We start from the raw sequence: 24247 nt of genomic DNA, 5'->3' as shown, positions 1-24247 counted from the left end.
AAGGCCAAACTGCCAACCTTTCTGGAGAAGTTGCGGAGACATCATGGTGTGCTCAAAAGGTTCTGGAGACGTTGAGGAGACACCAAGGTGTCTTTAAAAGCATTTTTTCAGCCGAAGAAAAAATGCTTTTAAAAAGTGTAAAAAAAAAAAAGCCTTTGATGATCGCGCGGCTCAGCTGGGCATGGGCAGGGGGCCCACAGGGATTTTTGCTACCGGTTCTCCGAACCACCAACTGCCATCGCTACCGGATCGGGTGATCCAGTCCGAACCGGGAGCATTTCACGCCTGTTTCAAGGTCAGAAGAAAACATTCTCTCTCTTACATGTGAACAGGGATCCTAAACCTACAACAATAATTTGCTGGTTTGGAGTTGAGAAGAGAAGCTCCTTTAACCCTTTCTTCGCCTTGCACTTCTCACCACTAAATACACCCAAGGCAAAGGTGGGTTTCAGATAATTTTATCACTGGTTTGCCGTGCACCAAAAAGCTTTGCTCTCGGGTGTGGCTTGCACGTGGCTTAGAAAACATGGCTAAATAGGATACCACCCCTGATCCAAGGCTATTATAAATATTTTGCTTGTCATAACGATACTCTCTTTGGAACCTATGGAAGAAAAACATCTGGCTGAGTTATTTAGAACAAGAAAGAGGTAAGAAAAGGAAGGTTAAGTATCCTTCTCTTCTTCAGTCCAAACAAATCTAGACCTTCTCTTCACCAGATGGAGGTGATTGTTCAAAGTCAGGGACAGGGGCTCGCATGTAATCTGTAGTTCGGCCCTACGGCCTTGGTCTCCAGTCAGAGCAGAAACAGAATCCAATGTCACCAGATTTGTATGTACAATCCACCTTCCCTTCAGCTCTCAGAACCCAGAGATACATAGATGTTCCCATTATATTCTCCCCCCACCCCATGTATGAAGGGAACTATCTTTACATCGATAGTGTGTCTTCAGAAGTGGATAGCCAGATGTTATTCCATGAGGTTCAAAGCCTTTGCCAACAATTCAGCCAACGTTATGGATCACTTCTGCACTGATGCTCTCTCTCTCTATAAAGTTACAGAACGCTTGAAGGTTAATTAGTTCAATTTCTAGTATTCTGGTTTGAACTCCCCAGAATAATGCCTGGCTACCACCTCTGAGGAGTCCCAGTAAGGCTTAAACTGGTCATGTGGTGACCCCTGGTGATCATCGTAATGGATAATATAGTTCAGGATTGAAATGAGGGGTCCTGATGATGTTATTCAGTTTGGGTAATGAAACATCTTCAAGAAAAGCCACCAAGCTGAGAGCACCAAGGACTCCTGATGATCCATTGCTAGAACCTTCTCAATGACTCATTTTGGTCTGGGCAGAAGGTTGTGTGTAGACAACAAAGTTAATTTGCACTCCAAAACATGGCTTTTGCCCCCCAGGTGTTGAATAAAAGCAATGCTTTTGTTTTCATATGCTAAGCTTTGTGGGACACATCTAGGATCAGATCTGTTAGGATAAAAATCCACCCAAGTATTAATCGTTGGGGCTAATAATAATTTGGATTGACTCCCAAAGATAATTAAAGGACAATCTCTGCAAATTTCAACTTGAAATAAATTATAAAAAAGTGTGTCTTGCAAATACAAGAAGGGCCTTCCTTTTCAGACAGTGATTTGAGTGTTTGTTATAAAAATTTGCACGCAAAACAGTTAACGGCTGGGCACGTCCACCTACCCATAGTTTTCTTTTTCTTTTTATCTTTATCTTTATCTTTTATTAGATTTGTATACCGCCTTTCTCCTTTTGGACTCAGGGCGGTGAACAGCCAAAATAAAAACATTTGTACACAAAAGTTAAAATAATTTTTTAAAATAATTAAATGAAAATTTGGCCCATAATTTAAAACATTTCAATTAAAAATCAGTATCAAACATTAAAACCAACATGGAATCAGGCCAGCCCGGCTAACTGAAAAAAGTAAGTTTTTAGGGCCTGACGAAAAGTCAGGAGGTCTGGGATCACTCGTATCTCTGGGGGTAGATCGTTCCAGAGGGTAGATGCTGAGATGGACCAGCCTTAGCTTGATCTGCTCGTCTCAAACAATGAGGAGTTTCCAATTCCTGTTCTACAGGAGATGAAAAAGTATTTCCCATTTCCCAGTCCAAGGTTTGGTAAGAAGCATTTTCCAGGATAATTATGGTGGCTGAAAATTTAGCTGCCTTTAGCCGACCTCAATATTAGCCGGTGGAAATGTTAGCCAATGTTGACTTGAGTGTAGTTGATTTGGATACGGGTGATTATACGCTGAGAGCTCAAAATTCAGTTGCAAACACAACAGCCCTGAGCTTAAGAAAGCAAACTTAACAAATAACTACATCAAAGGTGTCAAACTCAAGCCCTGCGGGCTGGATCCGGCCCACAATGTGGTCGGATCCAGCCCATACGGCCATCCTGGAAATGGTAAGGAGCTGGCCTGCGTCACTTTGGCCAGGCCCACCCAATCCTGGCATGCATGCGTGCATGCACACAGGAAGCAGAGGGCACACATGCACCCAGGCCAGGCCCACCCCATCTCGGCAGGCGTGCATATGCACAGGAGGCAGCCAGGATGGTGAGGGCAGTGCCTGCACACGCATGTGCCTGCCCACTCCCCCCACCCGCCCCCGGCCCCCGGAGGACAACTACAATGCTGATCCAGCCTGTGAATAAATCGAGTTTGACACCCCTGATCTACATTAAAGGAAAACTCAATGGTCAATAGATTGATGGAGACATCTCACCTGGTAACACGGTAAGAAATGCACTTCGGAAGCTGTAACCCATGGTGTTTGCCCCTAGGCAAATGTACATGCCAGCATCTTCTTCCTTGGCACGTGCGATCATAAGTTTGTTCAGGTAGGAGCCATCCGGACGAGACCAAACATCTCCAGTGGGCAGCACCACAAACTTCTGCCCCCCGACATCGATGGTGGAATTGTATCTGCTCTCCGTGCCATACTCCACTCTCTTCAGCCACTGGATCACCGGTTTCACATCACTCCTCACCTTACATTGGAATGAGGTTGTTCCTCCGTAGTCCACCGTCGTGTTCACAGGATGTGTCCCGGTAAGAATGGGTTTGGATCGTGTCCTCTCTAGAAATAAATAAGAGTTTTCTCTTGAGTAAGAGCTGTCTAAACCTTGCATGTTGTTAGGAAATGAGTATTACCTTCCTTGTTGGGTTTGGCAATATATAAACCCTTAATATAGCTTTAAGACTGCTGTATTGCATCATACTGTGTCCTGATTGGTTAGCTCTGTAGCCAATCTCCTTAAGAGGGAGCTAGAAACATGGTTTGTTTCTCTTTGCTGTTCTTGCTCTCTGATATCTCTGTATGTTACTGTTTGCTAATCCAGAAGAACTGTTTATTGTGAATGACTACGACGACTGGTAAGAAGACTTTGTTATTGGATTATCCCTGGACTGTCCTTTTGGCTATCTCCTGCTTTATATGTGTATGACTTGGACTGTTTATTGGACTGTGCCTTACTATTTCCTGAAAGTAAACACAACTCAGTGTATCTGTGTGTCGGCTGGGTTTATTCATAACTATTCTCAATCGCTTTCATGTGCACACCCTTGCTACTCGAGGGTTACTCTGCGAATTCCTTAACACATGTGATACAGAATAACAATGTTGGGAGGGACCTTGGAGGACTTCTAATCCAACCTGCTGCTTGAGCAAGAGATCTCATGCCAAATAGTTGTCCTATCTCTTCCTGAAAACCTCCAGTGATGGAGAATCCACAACTTCTGGAAGCAAGCCACTCCACGGATGAATTGCTCTCCCTGTCAGCATTTTAGTCGTTCTCTAAATGCTAAAGAAGCCAAAGGCATCCAGAAACTAAAAAGAATCCACAAGGTTTGTTAATCTTCTGTAGAATCAATCAATTAACTCAATCCTTTCTAAATTAGAAGCTAGTATCATTCAATTATTTTTTTTAACACATAGCAACTCTTAACTGACATCTGCATAACCAACCTGTCTTCCTCTCCCTTGCCCCGTGCATTTAATGAGAAGAATTATCGTTCTCAAAACTTAACGTTTCTTAATAAAAAAATCTATTAATTCCACTGATTCTGATCAGTCTGCAGCAAGACTGATGGCAAATTCAAGATGGACTTATATTTTCCTGGTGAAAATGGTCTGCCTTCTCTATATTTGGTAGGACTATAGTCCTATATAATTTATGTGGTACTTTGCTCAACAGTAGTAACTGTGAGCGGGATCTTGGAGTCCTAGTGGACAGAGCCGAGGTGGCACAGTGGTTAGAGTGCAGTACTGCAGCTACTTCAGCTGACTGCTAGTTCAGCAGATCAGCGGATCAAATCTCACCAGCTCAAGGTTGACTCAGCCTTCCATCCTTCCGAGGTGGGTAAAATGAAGACCCAGATTGTTGGGGGCAATATGCTATTTAGTATACTGTCTTTGGTGTAAGCCGGCCAGAGTCCTCGGAGAGTGGGCGGCATAGAAATATGATTAATAAAATAAATAATAATAAATAATTGCTTAAACATGAGCAGCAGTGTGCAGGAGCTGCCAAAAAAGCCAACACAGTTCTAGGTTGCATAAACAGAGGGAGAGAATCAAGATCACGTGAAGTGTTAATACCACTTTATAAGGCCTTGGTAAGGCCACACTTGCAATCCTGCATCCAGTTTTGGTTGCCACGATGTAAAAAAAATGTGGAGACTCTAGAAAGAGTGCAGAGAAGAGCTACAAAGAGGATTAGGGGACTGGAAGCTAAAGCATACGATGAACGACTGCAGGAACTGGGCATGGTTAGCCTAGTGAAGAGAAGGACCAGGGATGACATGATAGCAGTCTTCCAATATCTGAGGGGATGCCACAAAAAAGAGGGAGTCAAGCTATTCTCGAAAGCACCTGAGGTTAGGACAAGAAGCAAAGGATTGAAACTAATCCAGGAGAGAAGCAACCTGGAACTAAGGAGAAATTTCCTGACAGTGAGAACAATTAATCAGTGGAACAACTTGCCTCCAGAAGTTGTAAATGCTCCAACACTGGAAATTTTTAAGAAGATGTTGGATAACCATTTGTCTGAAGTGGTGTAGGATTTCCTGCCTAAGCAGAGGGTTGGACTAGAAGACCACCGAAGTTACTTCCAACTCTGTTATTCTATATTTCTATAATAAATATATAATAAAATATATAATAAATATATAATAACCAGAAGAGATCTACTAAGAAAAATTGCAGGGCCATTGCAGTAAACAACACAGATCATAAGATGTAGCTTGTCAACTACACCAAAATGAACATGGAAACGGTGGGAATCAACTCAGGGAAAAGCCACATTTCGATGGCAGGTGGACCAGGCAAGATTCCAGCAGCTCAGACAAAACAGCCAGAACATCAGACGATAAATCTCTTCTTTATCCCGTAGGATACACGAAGGGTAATCAGCCTTCAAATCTCCTTAATAGCAAAAATCTGGCAATTTATGCCTCTTTCTGTAAAGTTTGAAGAAAAAGACGCCATCCTTCTTTATCTGGAAAGGGAACGAAAGATAAATGGGAAGAGCTGAGCTGTGGCCGACGCCCGCCTGGTTTCGATGAAGGGGAAAATGCTACATGCTACATCCTACACGGAGCTGAGATTTGATTCATTTCCTTGTTTCTGCTCCTGGTTTTAATGTAAACACATGTTTTCACTGCTCCGCACAGCTGCGTCTTTATCAGTCCCAGATGTGGGACGGTCTTGTATCATCGACTCACAACGGGGATGCTCGCATGTGCTTTCCATTCACATTTTTTATGTAGCTGAAAAAGGATAGTCCATCGATGGGCTGCTTCAAGTCCTCTGATTGGAGAGGTTGGCCTTTGAGTAGAAAGTGCGGGCAGTCCTTGACTTACCAACATCCGTTTAGGGACCGTCCGAAATTACAACAGGAATGGGGAAAAAAGTGACTTATGGCCACTATGCACACTTACAACCGTGGAAGCACCCCCATGCCATCACTCTGCTAAACAACTACTTTCCACAACACTGTCCAACTACCGAGTAGGGCTGTATTACTATTATCCTTCTCATCTTTTCTATTACCTATTTGCTTATCTTCTTAGGACTACAATTTTGTTGCTTGTATCTTACGATTTATATTCATTGTTTTATTTAGGATCCTAGCATGATATATGTTGATTGCTTATTTAGTATCCTATGGCTATCCTTATGTGTTGTATCTTATGATTTATGGTGAATGTATTTTATGACTATTATGATCATGATTTATCACTTGTTGCTTGAATGTAGAGAGGTTCTGCACCAGAGACAAATTCCTTGAGTGTCCAACTTGGCCAATAAAGAATTCTATTCTATTCTATTCTATTCTATTCTATTCTATTCTATTCTATTCTATTCTATTCTATTCTATTCTATTCTATTCTACTCTACTCTACTCTACTCTACTCTACTCTATCCTATTCTTCATTCCACTACTCTACTCTACTCTACTCTACTCTACTCTACTCTACTCTACTCTACTCTACTCCACTCCACTCCACTCCACTCCACTCCACTCCACTCCACTCCACTCCATCTATTCTATTCATAGTGACATGATCAAAATTTGGATCTTGGCAACTGGCTCATATTTATGACGCTTGCAGTCTCCTGGGATCATGTGATCCCTTTTTGTGACTTTCTGACAATGAAAGTCAATGGGGAAGCCAGATTCACTTCACAACAATTGCAGTGATTCCATTAACAGCAAGAAAGGTCAAATAATGACCTTTGTTCTGACCCAGCTCCCCAAACACGACAAACCCTCTGAAGTGAACTCAAAGATTCCTTGATTAGGAGCGCCTGCAGCCCCAGCAGAAAGTTTCTCTCTCAATGCAGGCTAACAAGTCCATCCGTCCAGGAGATGAATGGTTGTCTGTCACATCTATTCATCTCTGCCTTTTATCCCCAGAGTTAGGGAGGGGCTTCACTAGCAGTGGTGGCTCTTCCATCCCGAGGACCGGCCCATAGATTTCCACTGCTCTCCTCTCCTCCGCCTTCTGTGCATCTACGCATCAGGCACTGGACCCAGCTGTTCCTCCTCCTCATCAGCCACCTCCAGACCTGGCGGCTGTTGACTCTCCATCTGAGGGCTGACGGATGGCCCAGGCTCTGCCTCTGCCTCTCTCTCTCTCTCTGACAACTCCACTCCCTCTTCCCCCTCAGAGCTCTCAGGTTGCCTTGATGCTGACTCTGACTTCCACGCCTCCTCCTCCTCCTCTGATTTGGCTGCTGGAGGGACCGGCAGCCGAGAGGCCACAACACCTGTCATGCCCAACTGTCAATCAATACTTACGGATCACTTCAACTTTGTAGGTGGCGTTGATTTCGCCCATCCTGTTAAAAACGCGGCAGGTGTATTTCCCGCTGTCCTCCGGCTTCAGGTTCTTCAAATTAAGTGTCCATCTCTTCCTCTTGTTCTCACCAATCTCCTGTGATGTGAGGGGCTTGTTGTCCTTTAGCCAGCTGATGTCCGGCCGGGGGTTGCCACTGGCCACACATTTTAGTCGAATCGAACTCCCCACCGGACGGGCGATCACCCGTTGTCTCATCTTTGCAGGCTGGGTGAATCTCGGTCGAGCTATAAAGAATAATAATAACAGAATTATTATATTAGAGAATAAAGAGAAGCAAAGTGTAGGAGGTTGGACTAGAAGACCTCCAGGGTCCCCTCCATCTCTGTTATTCTGTTATCAGAAAAAGAATCATTGAGGAAAAATGTCGTTAATCTGATAGCAAAGAATAATACGAACCTTTGTCTATAATATAGGATAGTGTTTTAGAAGACAAAGCTCATGTCTTTCCATTACAGCAGAATATAAATCACAAAACACAACACACACACACACACACACACACACACATAAACACACACACGGACAAACATTTTTCTCAGCAACTGTTCGACAGAAATAACAGGTTACACCAAGCCCTGCTTTGTGTCGTCTGCTATGGTGCTTGTTGTTATTTACAGAAGTTTTTCAGAAGATTCCAACCTGTTAGGTATGAAATTTGGCAAGCTTTTATCTTCGTGGAAGGCACTTACATCTATCATGTATTTCTCTCTAAAAGGGCGGCGGGGAAGCAAATGAAATTTAGTAGATCCTAAATATTCTTTTTCAAGAGGATAAGATCTAATCGATGGAAACTAACCAAGGAGAGAAGCAACCTAGAACTAGGGACAAATTTCCTGACAGTGAGAACAATTAATCAGTGGAACAACTTGCCACCAGAAGTTATGAATGCTCCAACACTGGAGGTTTTTAAAAAGAGACTGGACAGCCATTTGTCAGGAATGGTACAGGGTCTCCTGGTTGAGCAGGGGGTTGTACTAAAAGACCTCCAAGATCCCTTCCATCTCTTCCCTTCCCTTCCCTTCCCTTCCCTTCTCTTCTCTTCTTATTCTAATTTTCTCCTCTCCTCTTCTTCTCTTCTCTTCTCTTCTTATTCTAATTTTCTCCTATTCTCCTCTCCTCTCTTCTCTTCTCTTCTCTTCTCTTCTCCTCTTCTCTTCTCTTCCCTTCCCTTCCCTTCCCTTCCCTTCCCCTTTTTTCTCTTCTCTTCTCTTCTCTTCTCTTCTCTTCTCTTCTCTTCTCTTCTCTTCTATTCCGAAGATAAGCCTATGTTGGTTTAACATTCTACTTCTACTACTTTCAACTCCTCAGCATCTGTTGGAGTGACTGTTTTAGTCATTTAACGGCAAGCCCACCTTACTAGTCTTCCAAGCAACCTTTCTGATCTCGTTCTGTCAGATTTCTAGTCTGGTTATTAAAGGGTTGAGATGGCTTGGATCATCTTGAAGAAAAGAAAGGAACCTCATTTGTGTTGGCTTGATTAAACCTATCATCGTCTTTCAGCGTGGCAGGCTAACGTTATCTGACTGTGGCACTTGTAAAATCTATTTTTCCCTAAGTGGCACCAGGGACTGTGATGATGGAGGATTATTTTAGATTGTGAGGTTGGAACGGGTGCCCTGAAGAGAGATGCTTTGATAGGCTGGAGTTAAGGTGTCAACTATACGCTGATAACTCTTTTCATCAGGTTGAAGAGAAACAGCTTCGTCTCAGCACCACTGTCTGACAGCTGTGATGGTCCAGATAAGAGAAATTCGGAAGAGACTGGACAGCCACTTATCTCAAATTATATAGAGTCTCCTGCCTGAGAAGGGGGTTGGACTAGAAGACCCCTAAGGTCTCTTCCAACTCTATTATTCTGTTATAAATGAAAGTTATAACTTATTTGAAGGACTTCTTTGCCACAAAGTTGATGGGTGTCAGCTTATTGTCCAAAGACAAGACCTGAAGACAAGACAAGAAACAACGGATGGAAACTCATCGAGGAGAGAAGCAACCTGAAATTAAGGAGAAACTTCCTAACAGTGAGAACAATCAACCAATGGAACAGAAGTTGACTTCAGAAGTTGTGGGTGCTTCATTACTGGAGGTTTTCAAGAGGAGATTAGACAACCACTTGTCTGAAATTATATAGAGCAGTGTTTCTCAACCTTGGAAGCTTGAAGATGGGTGGACTTCAACTCCCAGAAACCCCCAGCCAGCAGCGCTGGCTGGGGGATTCTGGGAGTTGAAGTCCACCCATCTTCAAGCTACCAAGGTTGAGAAACACTGATATAGAGCTTTTCCTATTTGAGTAGGGGTTTGGAGTAGAAGACCTCCAAGGTCCCTTCCAGCACTATTCTGATCGATTGACACATGGACCTAGGTGGGAGAGTATCAAGGCTTTCACTCTTGGTTTTCACCCCGTTCCCCTCCTGTTCAGCTCACCCTTCCCTTCTCACACACACACCCGGCCAACTTCATACTTCAGATGCATTCACGGGGGAACCTAGCTCCACATCTCCTTCTGCGCTCCCAAAAAAATGCTTTGAGCCCCAGGAAGAACAAATGCCTCGTCTCTCCACCCAATCTCCACCTTCTGGGTCTCGGCCACATCAGGAGATCTGATTTCAATCTCTTCTTCTTCTTGCCTTGCACCGAAATGCTTCTCTCTGAGGCTTTCATGTGTAACCTAATGAAGGACTCGAGCGGACAGCTGGAGTGACAAGTGTGACACCCTAGCTCTTTTGGGAAAGATGGGCCTGCAAATGCGGGGGTCTTTCCCCGATGATCTTGAAAGGGGGGTGGGCTGCAGAAACGCTGCACTCCGAGATGGTCTGTCGCAAGCATCGTTTCTGCTGCTAAGCAAGACAGGGGGTCAGTAACCCATTTTACGACAGTTGCTAAATGAACCACTTCAGTTGTTAGGTTAGCAACACAGTGATGACGTGAATCTGACCTCCCCATTGATTCTGCTTGTCGGAAGGTCCCAAGAATAACAGTAAAAATGCAATCCATATTAAATAAGTTGGCCAATTAAAACTACCATCTTATTAGAAGACCACAATTTAAGATTGATGGGGGAGACAGGAGAATTCAGGGGTCCTTGGTGGGCTCTGGAGCTTGGTTGCTTTCTTAAAAATGTTTCATTACCCAACTAGGTAACATCATCAGTGCTAGAAGGCAGTGGGGCTGATTCTCCTTTAATGGACTCACCAAGCAAGCCACTAGTATATAAAAAGAGAACAAACCCACTTCCTTCTAGTACTGATGATGTTGCCTAGTTGGGTAAAGAAATGTCTGCAAAAAAAACCCCACCAAGCTCCAGAGAGCCTCAAGATCTCCAGAGTTCAACCCTAAGCTACAAATATTCTCCATCAAAATCACATGACATGTTAGTACCACTTTATAATGCCTTGATAAGACCACCCTTGGAATATTACATGTGGTTTTGATTTCCATGATATGAAAAAGATGTTGAGACTTTGGAAAAAGTGCAGAGAAGAGCAACGAAGATGATTAGGGGGCTGGAGGCTAAAACATATGAAGAATGGTTGCAGGAACTGGGCATGGCTAGTTTGATGAAAAAGAGGGAGAAAAGGGGAGACATGATAGCAGCCTGCCAATATCTCAGAGGCTGCCACAAAGAAGAGGGAGTCAAACTATTCTCCAAAGTATCTGACGGCAGGACAAGAAGCAATGGGTGGAAACTAATCAAGGAAGGAAGCAACAAAGAAGTAAGGAAAAATTTCCTGACACTGAGAACAATTAATCAGTGGAACTACTTGCCTCCAGAAGTTGTGGGTGCTCTAACACTGGAATTTTTAAAGTGGTGGGTTGCTACCGGTTCAGCCCGGATTGGGCGAAACAGTAGCAGCAGTGGCGGCAGGAGGCTTCACCCACCTGCTCGGATGTCTCTGCGTATGCACAGAAGCATCACGCGCATCAGCAGAAGCATTGTACACATACACGAGCGTGCACGTGCCCACGAGCGAACCGATAGCAACAGGATTTGAAACCCACTATTGAAAAGAAGGGATTGGACAACCATTAGTCTGGAATGCTATAGGGTCTCCGGCTTGAGTAAGGGGTTGGACTAGAAGACCTCCAAGGTCCCTTCCAACTCTATTCTTCTGTTCTTCCTCTATTGGTACAGCCAGGAGAAGCATCTAGAGCAGACTTTCTCAAACTTGCCAACGTTAAGATGTCTGGACTTCAACTTCCTGAATTCGATTTTCTTCATTGCAAATTTTGAAAGTCAGTGAGAAAACTCTCAGTATACTACATCAGGATCCTGTGAGTTAAGTTAATCATCCATCTAGGCCTGCTCCCACACAGATCTCCTTGTAGGCTCGAACCCAAGAAAACAAACTCCTATTTCTGAATGTCTATGGAGATTCTCCGTCATTTATGGTAGCGCAGTGGTTAGAGTGCAGTACTGCAGGCTCCTTCTGCTGACTGCCAGCTGCCTGCAATTTGGCAGTTCGAATCTCACCAGGCTCAAAGTTGACTCAGCCTTCCGTCCTTCCAAGGTGGGTAAAATGAGGACCCAGATTGTTGGGGGGGGCAAGAGGCTGACTCTGTAAACCGCTTAGAGAGAGCTGCAAAAGCATTGTGAAGCGGTATATAAGTTGAAGTGCTATTGCTATCCAGGTCAGGTTGTCCCAAAGATGCTTTTTCAAGAGGCAGCTGGACTTTCTGGTTTTTCTTTGAAGACGTTCTTATCCGAGAAGCTTCTTCAGCTCTGACTGGATGGTGGGGAATGGAAGTCTTCAAAAAAACCCCAGAAAGTCCAGTTGCCTCTTGAAAAAGCACCTTTGGGAGTCCTCTTTCCGAATGGATAGAAAAATTCTCAGGTTTGCATTGGCTCCCTAAGAATAGAAGACCAGCTTTTCCTGCTCCTGGGAGAACAATCAGACTTCCACAGGGCCCTCTGAACTCCCTCTCTCTTCCCTCCTGTCTCAAGCCTTCAGTTTAGTCATTGTCTCTCTTTCCCTCTCTCTCTCTCACACACAGAGAGACTTTTAAAAACCAGGAGGTAAGACTATATCTCTGTGGCTGCCTCCTTTTCTTTCTTTCTCCCTTTGAAATGGGTTAAGTGATTAACTTCCCCTCGAAAGCTGCTCTCCATTCTTTGGTGTGAGACACTGAAACCAGATCTCCAGTTAAACAGTTGTGAAATGTCTCTCTTTCAAAAGGGGGGGGGAAAGGAAGGTAAGAAAGGAGGAGAAAGACAGTTACAGGAGAGGAGGGAGGCAGGGAGGCAGGGAGAGAGACAGGGAAGGAGGGAGACAGAGAGACAGGGAAGGAGAGAAAGAGAGAGAGAGAGAAGGAGAAGGAGGAGGAAGAGGAAGAGGAAGAGGAGGAAAGGGAGGGTGGGAGTGAGGGAGAATGGAAGAATGGAATGACGGATGGACGAATGGAAGGGAGGGAGGGAGGGAGGCAGGGAGGCAGGGAAGGAGGGAGACAGAGAGACAGGGAAAGAGAGAGAGGAAGAGGAGGAGGAGGAAAGGGAGGGTGGGAGGGAGGGAAAATGGAAGGATGGAATGACAGAAGATAGGATGGAACAACAGACAGAAGGAAGGGAGAGAGACAGGGAAGGAGGGAGGGAGAGAGACAGGGAAGGAGAGAAAGAGAGAGAGAGGAGGAGGAGGAAAGGGAGGGTGGGAGGGAGAATGGAAAATGGAAGGATGGAATGACAGAAGGAAGGATGGAACAATGGAAGGAAGGAGGGAAGGGAGGGAGGGAGGGAGGGCATGGGTTTTTTTTTTTTTTAATCTTCCACGGTGGATTACTTCTCAATCAAAAATCCTACTTTAGTTGCATTCTTTTTTTGAAAGTCCCATAAGAGATGGGTTAAATACCAGCTTTTTTGCACCCGATTCAAACGCAACCCTGTTGTTTAAAATCGTAGAATGAACTCTTAGACTGAAATCACCCAGATACGCAGAAAGAAAGAAAAATTTGGACAGCGAGTGCCTGAAGGAGTGTTTTGTTCTGTTCTGTTCTGTTCTCCATTCCATCCCATCCCATTCCACTCCACTATACTTTACTCTATTTCTTGTTCTGTTCTGTTCTGTTCTGTTCTCCATCCCATCCCATCCCATCCCATTCCATTCCACTCCACTCCACTCCACTCTACTATACTTTACTCTGTTTCTTATTCTGTTCTGTTCTCTTCTCTTCTCTTCTCCATTGTTTAAAATCGTAGAATGAACTCTTAGACTGAAATCACCCAGATACGCAGAAAGAAAGAAAAATTTGGACAGCGAGTGCCTGAAGGAGTGTTCTGTTCTGTTCTGTTCTGTTCTGTTCTGTTCTCCATCCCATTCCATCCCATCCCATCCCATCCCATCCCATCCCATCCCATTCCATTCCATTCTATTCTAATGGCCCGAATTTCTTTGCAGGTTTCTGCTTAGGGTTAGGAGTTTGTTCAGTTCAAGTTTATTGAGCTGGCCTTCTCACACATCCAGGAAGAGAGACAAACGGGTGTTACAATGCCATAAAAAGACAGTCACTCTGACACACAGAAAGACGAAGCTATCTTAAGAATGCCGGTCTTCTGCACCGAGAATGTGGAACACGTCACTACCGATGGGGCAAAAGCCACACGCGGCATTCTTAGCATGCGGCCTTGCTGTCACACAAATGGAAGAGCAACCAGCCAAGGAAGCAAGAAATTCAGCGCACTTTTCTCCTCCTTTAGGTGGAAGGACGTTGGAAGCCTCCTCTCCAAGGAGGTGATAAGCAAGCTGAGCTGAGGCCAAGGGTCAGTGGGGCTCCCTTTGGCACAACTGAAGGGCCAGTGGAGAACCGGCCCTTCGCCTTTGAACAGTGGCAGAGGGGAGAGAAGGGGAGAGATCCAGTCTTACCCCAGAGCTTCCCTGCATGATCTTCTGAGTCACTGTTAGGGTTTTCAGGTCCCAAACTCTCCCTTCCTGAGCTGGCATCATCTGGGTGGAAAAGGAAGGAGAGAGGGAGGGAAGGAAGATGGCAGGGGAGGGATGGATGATGAAGGAGGGAGGGAGGGAGGGAAAGAAGGAAGGTGGCAGGGGATGGATGGATGGATGGATGATGAAGGAAGGAGGGAGGGAGGGAAGGAAGGAAGAAAAGATGGCAGGGGATGGATGGATGGATGGATGGATGATGAAGCAGGGAGGGAGGGAAGGAAGGAAGGAAGGTGGCAGAGGATGGATGGATGGATGGATGGATGGATGGATGGTGAAGGAAGGAGGGAGGGAGGGTGGGAAGGAAGATGGCAGGGGATGGATGGATGATGAAGGAGGGAGGGAGGGAGGGAAAGAAGGAAGGTGGCAGGGGATGGATGGATGGATGGATGGTGAAGGAGGAAAGGAGGGAGGGAAGGAAGGAAGGAAGAAAAGATGGCAGGGGATGGATGGATGGATGATGAAGCAGGGAGGGAGGGAAGGAAGGAAGGAAGGTGGCAGAGGATGGATGGATGGATGGATGGATGGATGGATGGTGAAGGAAGGAGGGAGGGAGGGAAGGAAGGAAGGAAGGAAGATGGCAAGGGAGGGATGGATGGATGGATGGATGATGAAGGAAGGAGGGAGGGAGGGAGGGAGGGAAGGAAGGAAGGAAGGAAGGAAGGAAGGAAGGAAGGAAGGAAGGAAGATGGCAGGGGATGGATGGATGGATGGATGGATGGAGGGAGGGAAGGAAGGAAGGAAGAAGGAAGGAAGGAAGATGGCAGGGGATGGATGGATGGATGGATGGATGGATGATGAAGGAGGGAGGGAGGGAGATGGTAGAAGGGAGGGAGGAAGGGAAGGGAGACCCAGGGAAAAAGGGAAGAAAGGAAAGAAAAATACATTAATTTTTAAAACATAGTAGTGTTTGAGTCAATAGTAAGAACATATTTTATTCCATTCCAACTGAGTTAATGTGTTCCTTGCCTGTGTAGTTTATTTCCTGGTGTGTGTGTGTTTTTTTAAATTTATTTTTCCACTGGCTTCTACCATGATGGCAGAGTAATTAATGCTACCATTAATAGTCAACTGAAGACTCTTTGTTTATGTTTATGGCTCATGTTCCCCAGGAGAAGACGGAGCTGTTTTTACGTTCCTTGCAAACGACGGCATAAATCAAAATTACAGCAGAAAAGGTAATAGAAACTTCTGGGAATCAGTCATAGTTTGACGCTTAAAAAGAAATCAAGAAGTGGAAAAGTTGTTTAAATATTTGCCACTTTGAAGATGTTGGCTTATTTAGGTCAGGCATGGGTCAAAATGGAACTCTGTAGGTAACCCTTACAACATTGATAATGCTACCTAATTTGGTAATGAAACGTCTAGAAGAAAAACCACTAAGCTCACAGAGCACCAAGGACCCCACAATTCTCCTCCTCCTCTCCACAAACCCCACTCCCTTCTAGCACCAATTCTCCTCCTCCTCCTCCTCCTCCTCCTCCCCCCCAAAAAAATCCAGCCAACCTCAGAGAGCACAGAGGACCCCACAGTCCTCCTCCTCCTCTCCTCCACAAACCCCACTCCCTTCTAGCACTGATGGGGATACCTAGTTGGGTAATGAAATGTCTGCAAGCAAACAAACAACCTCAGAGAGCAACAAGGACTCTACGGTTGTTCTGCCCCAGCTACGGACCCCAAAGAACGCAGCACACACAAAGTCCGTACAAACCTTAGTTTACTAATTAAAGACTACTAATGAGCTTTCTTAGTAGCTGTTTGAACACAAGTACAGTTTAAATCAATCTTTTCTGAACAAGGGCTGTTAATTTAACTTCATTAACAGCCGACAAGAATCCAAAGAATAATAACTCAATTCTGAGGTACAGTATTTCAGATAACCGTAATCTTACTATGGTTGGCAGAATGCCCAGAAGCAATTTGCAGGAAAACTGACAAGAGAGAAACAAGAGCCGAATCAAACGTTTCTGGAATCAAGATGCGAAGGAATATGAATGAAGTTGTTTCCTGCAAATTGCATCAGTCGTCGTCCTTCCTTAAATAGACTAGGGGAGTGGCCAATTAGCCCCAAGCCTTACTCTCGAGGAGACCTCCTCCTTTTGGCAGCTCTGCACGTTTGTGCATCGAGAAGAGGCTCCCACTCTTCTTCCTCTTCACTTATGGGAGCTTCTGGAGGTTCTCAAGGCCCTAGCTGAATCCCCACCTCTGGCACCACATCTTCTCCAGCCTCCTCATTGTCCGACTCGAGTGCCAGCTGCACAGGCACCACACCAGCCTCCTCACTGTCTGAATCAGCTACTAACTGCACAGGCTGCTGATGGGCCACAACAACGGTTCAATCCTGAGCTACACAGATTTTCTTCTTTCTCCAATTCTACCATGTTAAGCTCCCTTCAAGGAAGCAACCAGAGACCCATAATATACTCAGCTTTCCTATTGCCTACCTCTTTCTTTTCTTAGTTCCAAATCAACCACTCCATTGCTAGACTGCCATGTTCTCAAATGGACTGCTGAAAAATTTAGTACCAAAAGAGATCACTCTACTCCTTGTCTTGAATATTAAATTAAAAGAAGAGGAGTTTCCACCCAACTTGGCGCTGGCCTGAGACTTCTTCCTACGGGGAACTCCGAAATTGTGGTTTTCTGACTGCACTGAAGTTCCCTGTTAAAATGCTAAGTTCCTTCTGAAAATATGACTTCTGGAAGTAACTTGAACAGATTTTCCAGACATGCAAGTGGATAGCTTTCTCTGTTTTGAAATATTTTTCCGGGGGTATGAGAGGTCCTGACTGGAGTTCATTTCTTCTGAAATCTCTTTTATGGGCCACAAAGTAAAGTTGATATTCAGATTAATCTATCATCTGTCAGTCAGTCAGTCTGTCTGTCTGTCTGTCTGTCTATCATCTATCTATCTATCTCTGTCTCATCTATCTATCTATCTCTATCTATGCCTCATCTATCTATCTATCTATCTATCTATCTATCTATCTATCTATCTATGTCTCATCTATGTCTCATCTATCTATCTATGTCTCATCTATGTCTCATCTATCTATCTATGTCTCATCTATCTATGTCTCATCTATCTATCTATCTATCTATCTATCTATCTATCTATGTCTCATCTATCCATCCATCCGTCTGTCTGTCTGTCTATGTCTCATCTATCTATCATCTATCTATCTATCTATCTATCTCTATGTCTCATCTATCTATCTATCTATCTATCTATCTATCTATCATCTATCTATCTATCTATCTATCTCTATCTATGCCTCATCTATCTACATCTATCTATATCTATCTAGTCTCATCTATCTATCTATGTATGTATCTATCTGTCTCTCTGTCTGTCTCATCTATCTATCTATCATCTATCTATCATCTATCTATCTATCTCTATGTCTCATCTATCTATCTATCATCTATCTATCTATCTATCTCTATCTATGCCTCATCTATCTACATCTATTTATATCTATGTCTCATCTATCTATCTATCTATCTATCTATCTATCTATCTATCTATCTATCTATCTATCATCTCTCTCTCTCTCTCCCCTCCCTTCTTCTATCTCTCTCTCATCTGTATCTATTAATCCCTCCATCCACCCACCAGTCTACAATCAATCCTAACTCTAGGGCTGCTGAGAGAGACACATATAACACCTGGTTTGTTCTTGTATAGTGTATCTTTGTGGATTTATCTGGTTCCTAGTCCAACAGCAAAAAGCAACACATTTCACCATTTGTCAAAAATACACCCAAGTGTCCACGCAGAAGTTCACTCTGCTTCTGGGAACATTAACATTCTCGATCGCGCTGAGAATTTCCTCTTAGCCACTGTTATGTCTGTAAGACCCCTTTCACAGACATTACAGGCCTCGGTTTGGGATCTGTTCCCATATGGATTCTATATGAGATAATTCACGTACAAAAATGAATATTAAAGCCATATTGCCTATCAAATAAAGTGTTATTTATTTCATTCTGAGTTTATCCGTAGCCAATCATTCTGACATCCAGGAATTGAACCTATCTATGTTTTAGTGTTCAAAACAGCAATATAAGACCAAACCAAGATTTTGGATAGATGCAAGAGACCATGTTATAGAAGAAGCCCAAAGAGCTCGGGATTCAAAACCTGACTTCCAATCTCACAACTCACAATCTTAAAACAATACTTGCATCCAGTTTTGGTCACCACATTACAAAAAAGATGAGACTTTAGAAAAACTGCAGAGAAAAGCAACTGAGACGATTAAAGGCCTGGAGACCAAAACATATGTTGCAGGATTTAAGGACTATGGATGACATGATAGCGGTGTTCCAATATCTCAGGGGCTGCCACAAAGAAGAAGGGGGGTCAACTTATTCTCCAAAGCACCAGAGGGCAGGACAAGAAACAACAGAGGGAAGCTAACCAAGGAGAGCAGCAACCCAAAACTCAGGAAAAACTTCCTAACAGTGAGGACAATTAACCAGTGGAACAGAAGTTGCCTCCAGAAGTTGTGGCTGCTCCAACACTGGAGGTTTTTAAGAAGTTGTCTGAAATTGTATAGGGCAGTGATGGCAAACCTTTTTGGCACTACGTGCCAAAAAGGGAGCACTTTGTGGGGACGCCCATGCTTTGTGCGTGCGCTCGTCTGGGCCGCAAACAGGAAGAGGAGCTGCCCAGAGGGAATGCGCGTACTGGAAATTGCATTTTCAGTTTCTGGCGCGCTCATGCACGCTAGCCAGCAATTCTTCCGGTTACTGTCGTGCATGTGCACACGCTGATCAGCTGGATGGAGCACATGCTCATGCAGGAAAACGGAAGACCCGTTCTTCTGGTTCCCGGCACTGCCGCATGTGCCAAGGCCAGCTGATCATCACGTGTGCATGTGCGCCAGAAACCCAGAAGAGGAATGGGCAATGCAGTGTGTGCCAGGCGACATGGTTCCACGTACCACTTCAGGCCGGTAGCAATGGCGGCGGGTGGTTCAGAGAACCAGTAGCAAAAATCCCTGCGGGCTCCCCCCCCCATGCCCAGCTGAGCCGCGCGATAATCAGAGGCTGTTTTTTTGTTTGTTTGTTTGTTTGTTTTTTACTTTTAAAAGCATTTTTTCTACAACCTCTTCGGCCGAAAAAATGCTTTTAAAAGTAAAAAAAAAAAAAAAGAGTTGGCTACGCCCACCCAGTCACATTACCCCCCCAAGCCACGCCCACAGAACCGGTAGTAACAAATTTTAGATTTCACCCCTGCATCACAGGTATAGGGTCTCCTGCTTGAGCAGGGGGTTGGATTAGAAGACCTCCAAGGTCCCTTTCCTGCTCTATTCTGATTGATTGATTGATTGATTGATTGATTGATTGATTGATCCATTCACAAAGCCCTCAAGGTGATCTTTGGACTGCCCTGCCTCTTGGATTACTTGTAAGGATGAAATAAGTTGTGTTTTTCTGAAATCCCCTTGGGAGCCGACGCTTTCAAAAGCAGCAATTACTATTTATTTTATTTTTATTTTATTTTATTTCCAATTTATATACCTCCCTTCTCCCTGAGGACTCAGGGCGGTGTACAGCCAAAATTAAGAACATGAAATACAAATATTAAAAAAAATATTTTAAAAAAAGTGGGTCTTAGAATAAACAGACAATGACATGTACTTCTTAGAAAGTAACTGACAAAAAGATGCTTCAAGCATCACATTTCAGCTTCCTGTGCGGGACATATTTGGATGCCTTCACCGTGGAAAGTTTGAAGCACAAGGTTGCAGGGTGAAAACACGGAGAACGATGCTCATGAATTTAAAGAGCCAAGCCCCACATAGTTGTACGTTTTCTTTGCTGTTGAACCAACGCTAAACGCTCTCAGACTTCCTTGCAAATTTTGAGCAGAGGTTTTGTCAATCAGGACTTAATCCTCCCCAGGAGGGACTTCTTCTTCTAAGACCGGCCTCCCTTCCTTTGTCTGGAGGCTCAGGTTACTGAGGGTCCACCAATGCTCAGCCCACCGCCCGTCCCCCCTTCCGCGCCTGAAACTCCACTCATGCACGCCACCTAATTGGCATTCTCAGCCATACTTGAGAGGTTGCCAAGCCTTTCATGTGTAGCTAAGTGCGGCATATGCACCGGATCCTTTGAAGATGCGTCTCTGCTCGCTAGCCGGCCCGATCTTCCAACTGCATTGGCAAAAATTCCACTCCTTACGTTCCCTCCCCAAAGAAATATGAAGGGGAGGGGCTGATTTTTTTTTTTTAAAGAGAGAGACAGACAGACAGGACTGATTAGGTAACTTCCCTGGACTTCAAAACAGGTCTTGATTGAGGAAACACAACACCCTTCCATGGCAAAACCTGTAAGAGACATAAAGAGTGAAAGCTAAGAAGAGCTGTCCCAAAAGTGCTTTTTTCAGGAGGCAACTGGACTTCCTTGTTTTTTTCTTTTGAAGACGTTTCGCTTCTCATCCAAGAAGCTTCTTCAGCTCTGACAGGATAGTGGGGAATGGAAGGATTTATACTCCTTGAAGACAGCTGGTCATTTGCATCCTTTTAGATGGTCGTTGAGGCCACCTGGAGGTTTATCTGTTGTCCACAGGTTCACCTGAGTGGTGCAAATGGTTTCTGTAGTCTGCAATTTTTCCCTCTGGAAATCCATTCCTACTCCCACTCCGTTCCAAAGGTAACGGTAAAGGTAAAGGTTCCCCTTGCACATATGTGCTAGTCGTTCCTGACTCTAGGGGGCACTGTTCATCTCCATCTCAAAGCTGAAGAGCCAGTGTTATCTGAAGACATCTCCGTGGTCATGTGGCTGGCATGACTCAATGCCAAAGGTGCACGGAACTCTGTTCCCTTCCCACCAAAGGTGGTCCCTATTTTTCTACTTGCAGTTTTTACAGGGCTTTCGAACTGCTAGGTTGGCAGAAACTGGTACAAGTAAGGGGAGCTCACCCCATTATGTGGCACTAGGGATTCGAACCGCCAACCTTTTGATCGACAAGCTCAGCGTCTTAGCCACTGAGCCATCACATCTCTCTGGAACTTCATATGCTGCAGTAAATGTATACATTCTGATGAGAGTGCCCAAGGTGCTTTTTCAAAAGGCGGATGGACTTTGTTTTTCCTTGAGGATGTTTCGCTTCTCATCCAAGAAGCTTCTTCAGTTCTGAGCTGGAACAGCCGTGACCTGGATGACACAGAAACTCCATAGACATTCTGGTGAGAGAGAAGTTCCCTGAGGATGGGCTCCAGCACGAGTCCGAAAGCTCGGAAGGCTAAATCTCTGGTCCCGGTGACTGACCCAGATTGGATCCTGCAGTAAATATAAGGTAGTCCTTGACTTTAGGGTGAATTCTTCTTTTTTTCCCCTTAGTAAATGTCTTTTGCTTTAGGAATGGCTCCATTCATCCCAGTGGAGATAAAGAGTACTCTAGTCCAGGAGATCCAACCTTGGCAACTTGAAGACTTGTGGACTACAACTCGGCTGAGGAACTCTGGGAGTTGAAGTCCACAAGTCTTCAAGTTGCCAAGGTTGGAGACCCCTGGTCTAGTCTATGGAGAAGAACCTCGGAAGGCAACCTGAGATGAATCTCTTCCTGGAGACCCTTGAAACGTTGCCCTGGAGATCCACGTAGACGTTCCTCAAAAAGCAAAGTTGCAATCCTAATCCCTTCTTAACCGACAGTTCTATTCCAAGCAAATTCCACGTTGGCGTAAAATGTCTGGTCTTAAGTAAATCTAAACGAACATATTCGCTAGGTGCCTTTGAGTTGCCTTCAGAAAGAACTTGCATTTGATGTTCTGAGCTTGTCGCACTTCAGCAAGGACTGATTTAAGCCCGTGGCAGATTCCGATCAGGGCTTTAAACAATGGTCCAGTTTATTTAGCTAAAAATGTAACCACAATGTTTTTCTGTGGTCCCCTCTATCATTTTTCGTCTCTGGAGCATGGAGGTTTATGGTGGCCCTAAGTCATTATGGCTGGTTTGGGAGCATTTGATGTCGGGGCCTTGAAAGTCCCATTCCACAGATGGACCAATTTTGCATAAATAAACCAGGAGACTTTTGAATAGGAGCCCAAGAACTGAGCACACTTCAAAGCTGATGGAGGAGGCTGAATGGAGAATGAAGCAATCATCAACCCACTCCTTACATCAGGACTGCACTTCAAAGCACTTCTCTTTGGAAGAACAAGGGACAGGAATGAACGAACGAACGAACGAACGAACGAATTTATTTATTTATTTATTTATTTATTTATTTATTTATTTATTTAAATTTATATGCTGCCCTTCTCCCGAAGGACTCGGGGTGGCTCACAACAATAAAATCACAATAAAAAGCAATAATAAATAAGATTAAAAGATTCAATTAAAATCCCACAATTAAGTTTTATTGTCTGGCTGTGCACCACCCTGAGTCCTTCGGGAGTAGGGCAGTATAGAAATCGAATAAAATAAATAAATAAATAAAATAAATTAAAACTCCCAAAACAGAATCAGACAATTTGCTTTAAAAGCCATGTCTTCAGGTCTTTGTGGAAGGAATGGAGATCAGGGGCCGTCCGGAGCCCGGTGGGTAGTTCCAGAGGGTCGGTTCCAGAGGGTCGGTGCAACCACAGAGAACGTCCTCATCCTGGGCGCCGTCAGCCGACATTGTCTGGCCGACGGCACCCAGAGGAGGGCAGCCCTATGTGAGCGCACTAGGCGGTGGGAGGCCGGTAGGAGGTTATCCTGCAAGTAAATGAATGAATGAACAAGTAAATGAGAACGAAAGGCTGGACAGAACATGAGATAGGAGAGAAAGTGATGCATCTGTTCAGGCTTGAAAAATTATAAATGAGAATTCATGGAGAGACAAAAGATAAAAGCAAACTCCACTATCAGATAGTGGACAGGATAGTGGAAAATTACTTAAATGTGAGCCAGCCGTGTGCTGCAGCTGCCAAAAAAAGCCAACATAGTCCTAGCCTACATTAACAGAGGGACAGAATCAAGATCACGTGAAGTGTTAGTACTGGCTTATAAGGTAAAGCCACATTTGGAATATTGCATCCGGTTTTGGTCGCCACGATATAAAAAAGATGTGGAGACTCTAGAAAGAGTGCAGAGAAGAGCAACAAAGATGATGAGGGGACTGGAGGCTAAAACATATGAAGAACAGTTGCAGGAACTGGGCATGGCTAGTCTAGTGAAAAAAAGGACTAGGGGAGACACGATAGCAGTCTTCCAATACTTGAGGGGCTTCCACAAAGAAGTGGGGGGTCAACTTATTCCACAAAATATTTGCGGGCAGGACCAAAAGTAACAAGTGGAAGATCAGTAAAGAGAGAACCAACTTGGAAATAAGGAGGAATTTCCTGATAGTGAGAACAATTAATCAGTGGAACAACTTGCCTCCAGAAGTTGTGGGTGCTCCATCACTGGAGGTTTTTAAGAAGAGTTTGGACAGCTATTTGTCTGCTTTGGTATAAGGTCTCCTGCTTGAGTAGGGGGTTGGACGAGAAGACCTCCAAAGTATCTCCCAACTCCATTATTCTGTTCTGTCTTGCTCAAGATCTGTGATCAAACTCCAAAGCAAACCTAACCTCCAGAAGCCAGAGTGAAATTGTTCATAGGCAGTCACCATTAGACATAGATTAAGCTACGATTTCAGAATCCTTGGGAGACAAAGCAACTAAGAGAATCTACATCTTCTTCCAAAGCTTCATGGAGAACTTTTGAGCTCTGATTCTGTTCGTGCTTTTCAAAACCTGAACTTGTTTTAAGTTTGCCCACCCAAAGAAAACACGCACCTCTGTTTATACAGCTGTTATTTTTGGAAAACCCTTGGATTAATATCTTATTTCAGAATATTCACAGACACAAAAACCTCCCTATGTTGGAAGGAAGGTAACTGACCTATACATCCAAGGTGAGTGAAGAAAAAAACAGATAAAGTAAAATATTCA

General features: G+C 44.3%; 1 protein-coding gene across 3 annotated transcripts in view; it reads right to left on the bottom strand.

Annotated features, from left to right (window-relative positions):
- The window catches only part of FGFRL1 (fibroblast growth factor receptor like 1), a 154845-nt gene that overhangs the window by 4163 nt on the left and 126435 nt on the right, over positions 1-24247 (bottom strand). For 2 of the 3 annotated variants that reach the window (XM_034416236.3, XM_060686487.2), the window contains exons 4-6: positions 14244-14324; positions 7332-7616; positions 2756-3109 (exon numbers count right to left, since the gene is read on the bottom strand). In XM_034416236.3, the coding sequence (XP_034272127.2) occupies positions 2756-3109; positions 7332-7616; positions 14244-14324 (720 nt within the window). The remainder of the gene's footprint in view (positions 1-2755; positions 3110-7331; positions 7617-14243; positions 14325-24247) is intronic. The other variant, XM_060686488.2, reaches the window with a different exon arrangement.

The sequence above is a fragment of the Pantherophis guttatus genome, chromosome 5 (genome assembly GCF_059756535.1).
Source record: "Pantherophis guttatus breed Tessera chromosome 5, ASM5975653v1, whole genome shotgun sequence".
In the NCBI taxonomy this organism is placed as follows: Eukaryota; Metazoa; Chordata; class Lepidosauria; order Squamata; family Colubridae; genus Pantherophis; species Pantherophis guttatus.
The sequence above is the reverse complement of the archived record's forward strand: the minus strand, read 5'-3'. Positions and strand labels throughout refer to the sequence as shown.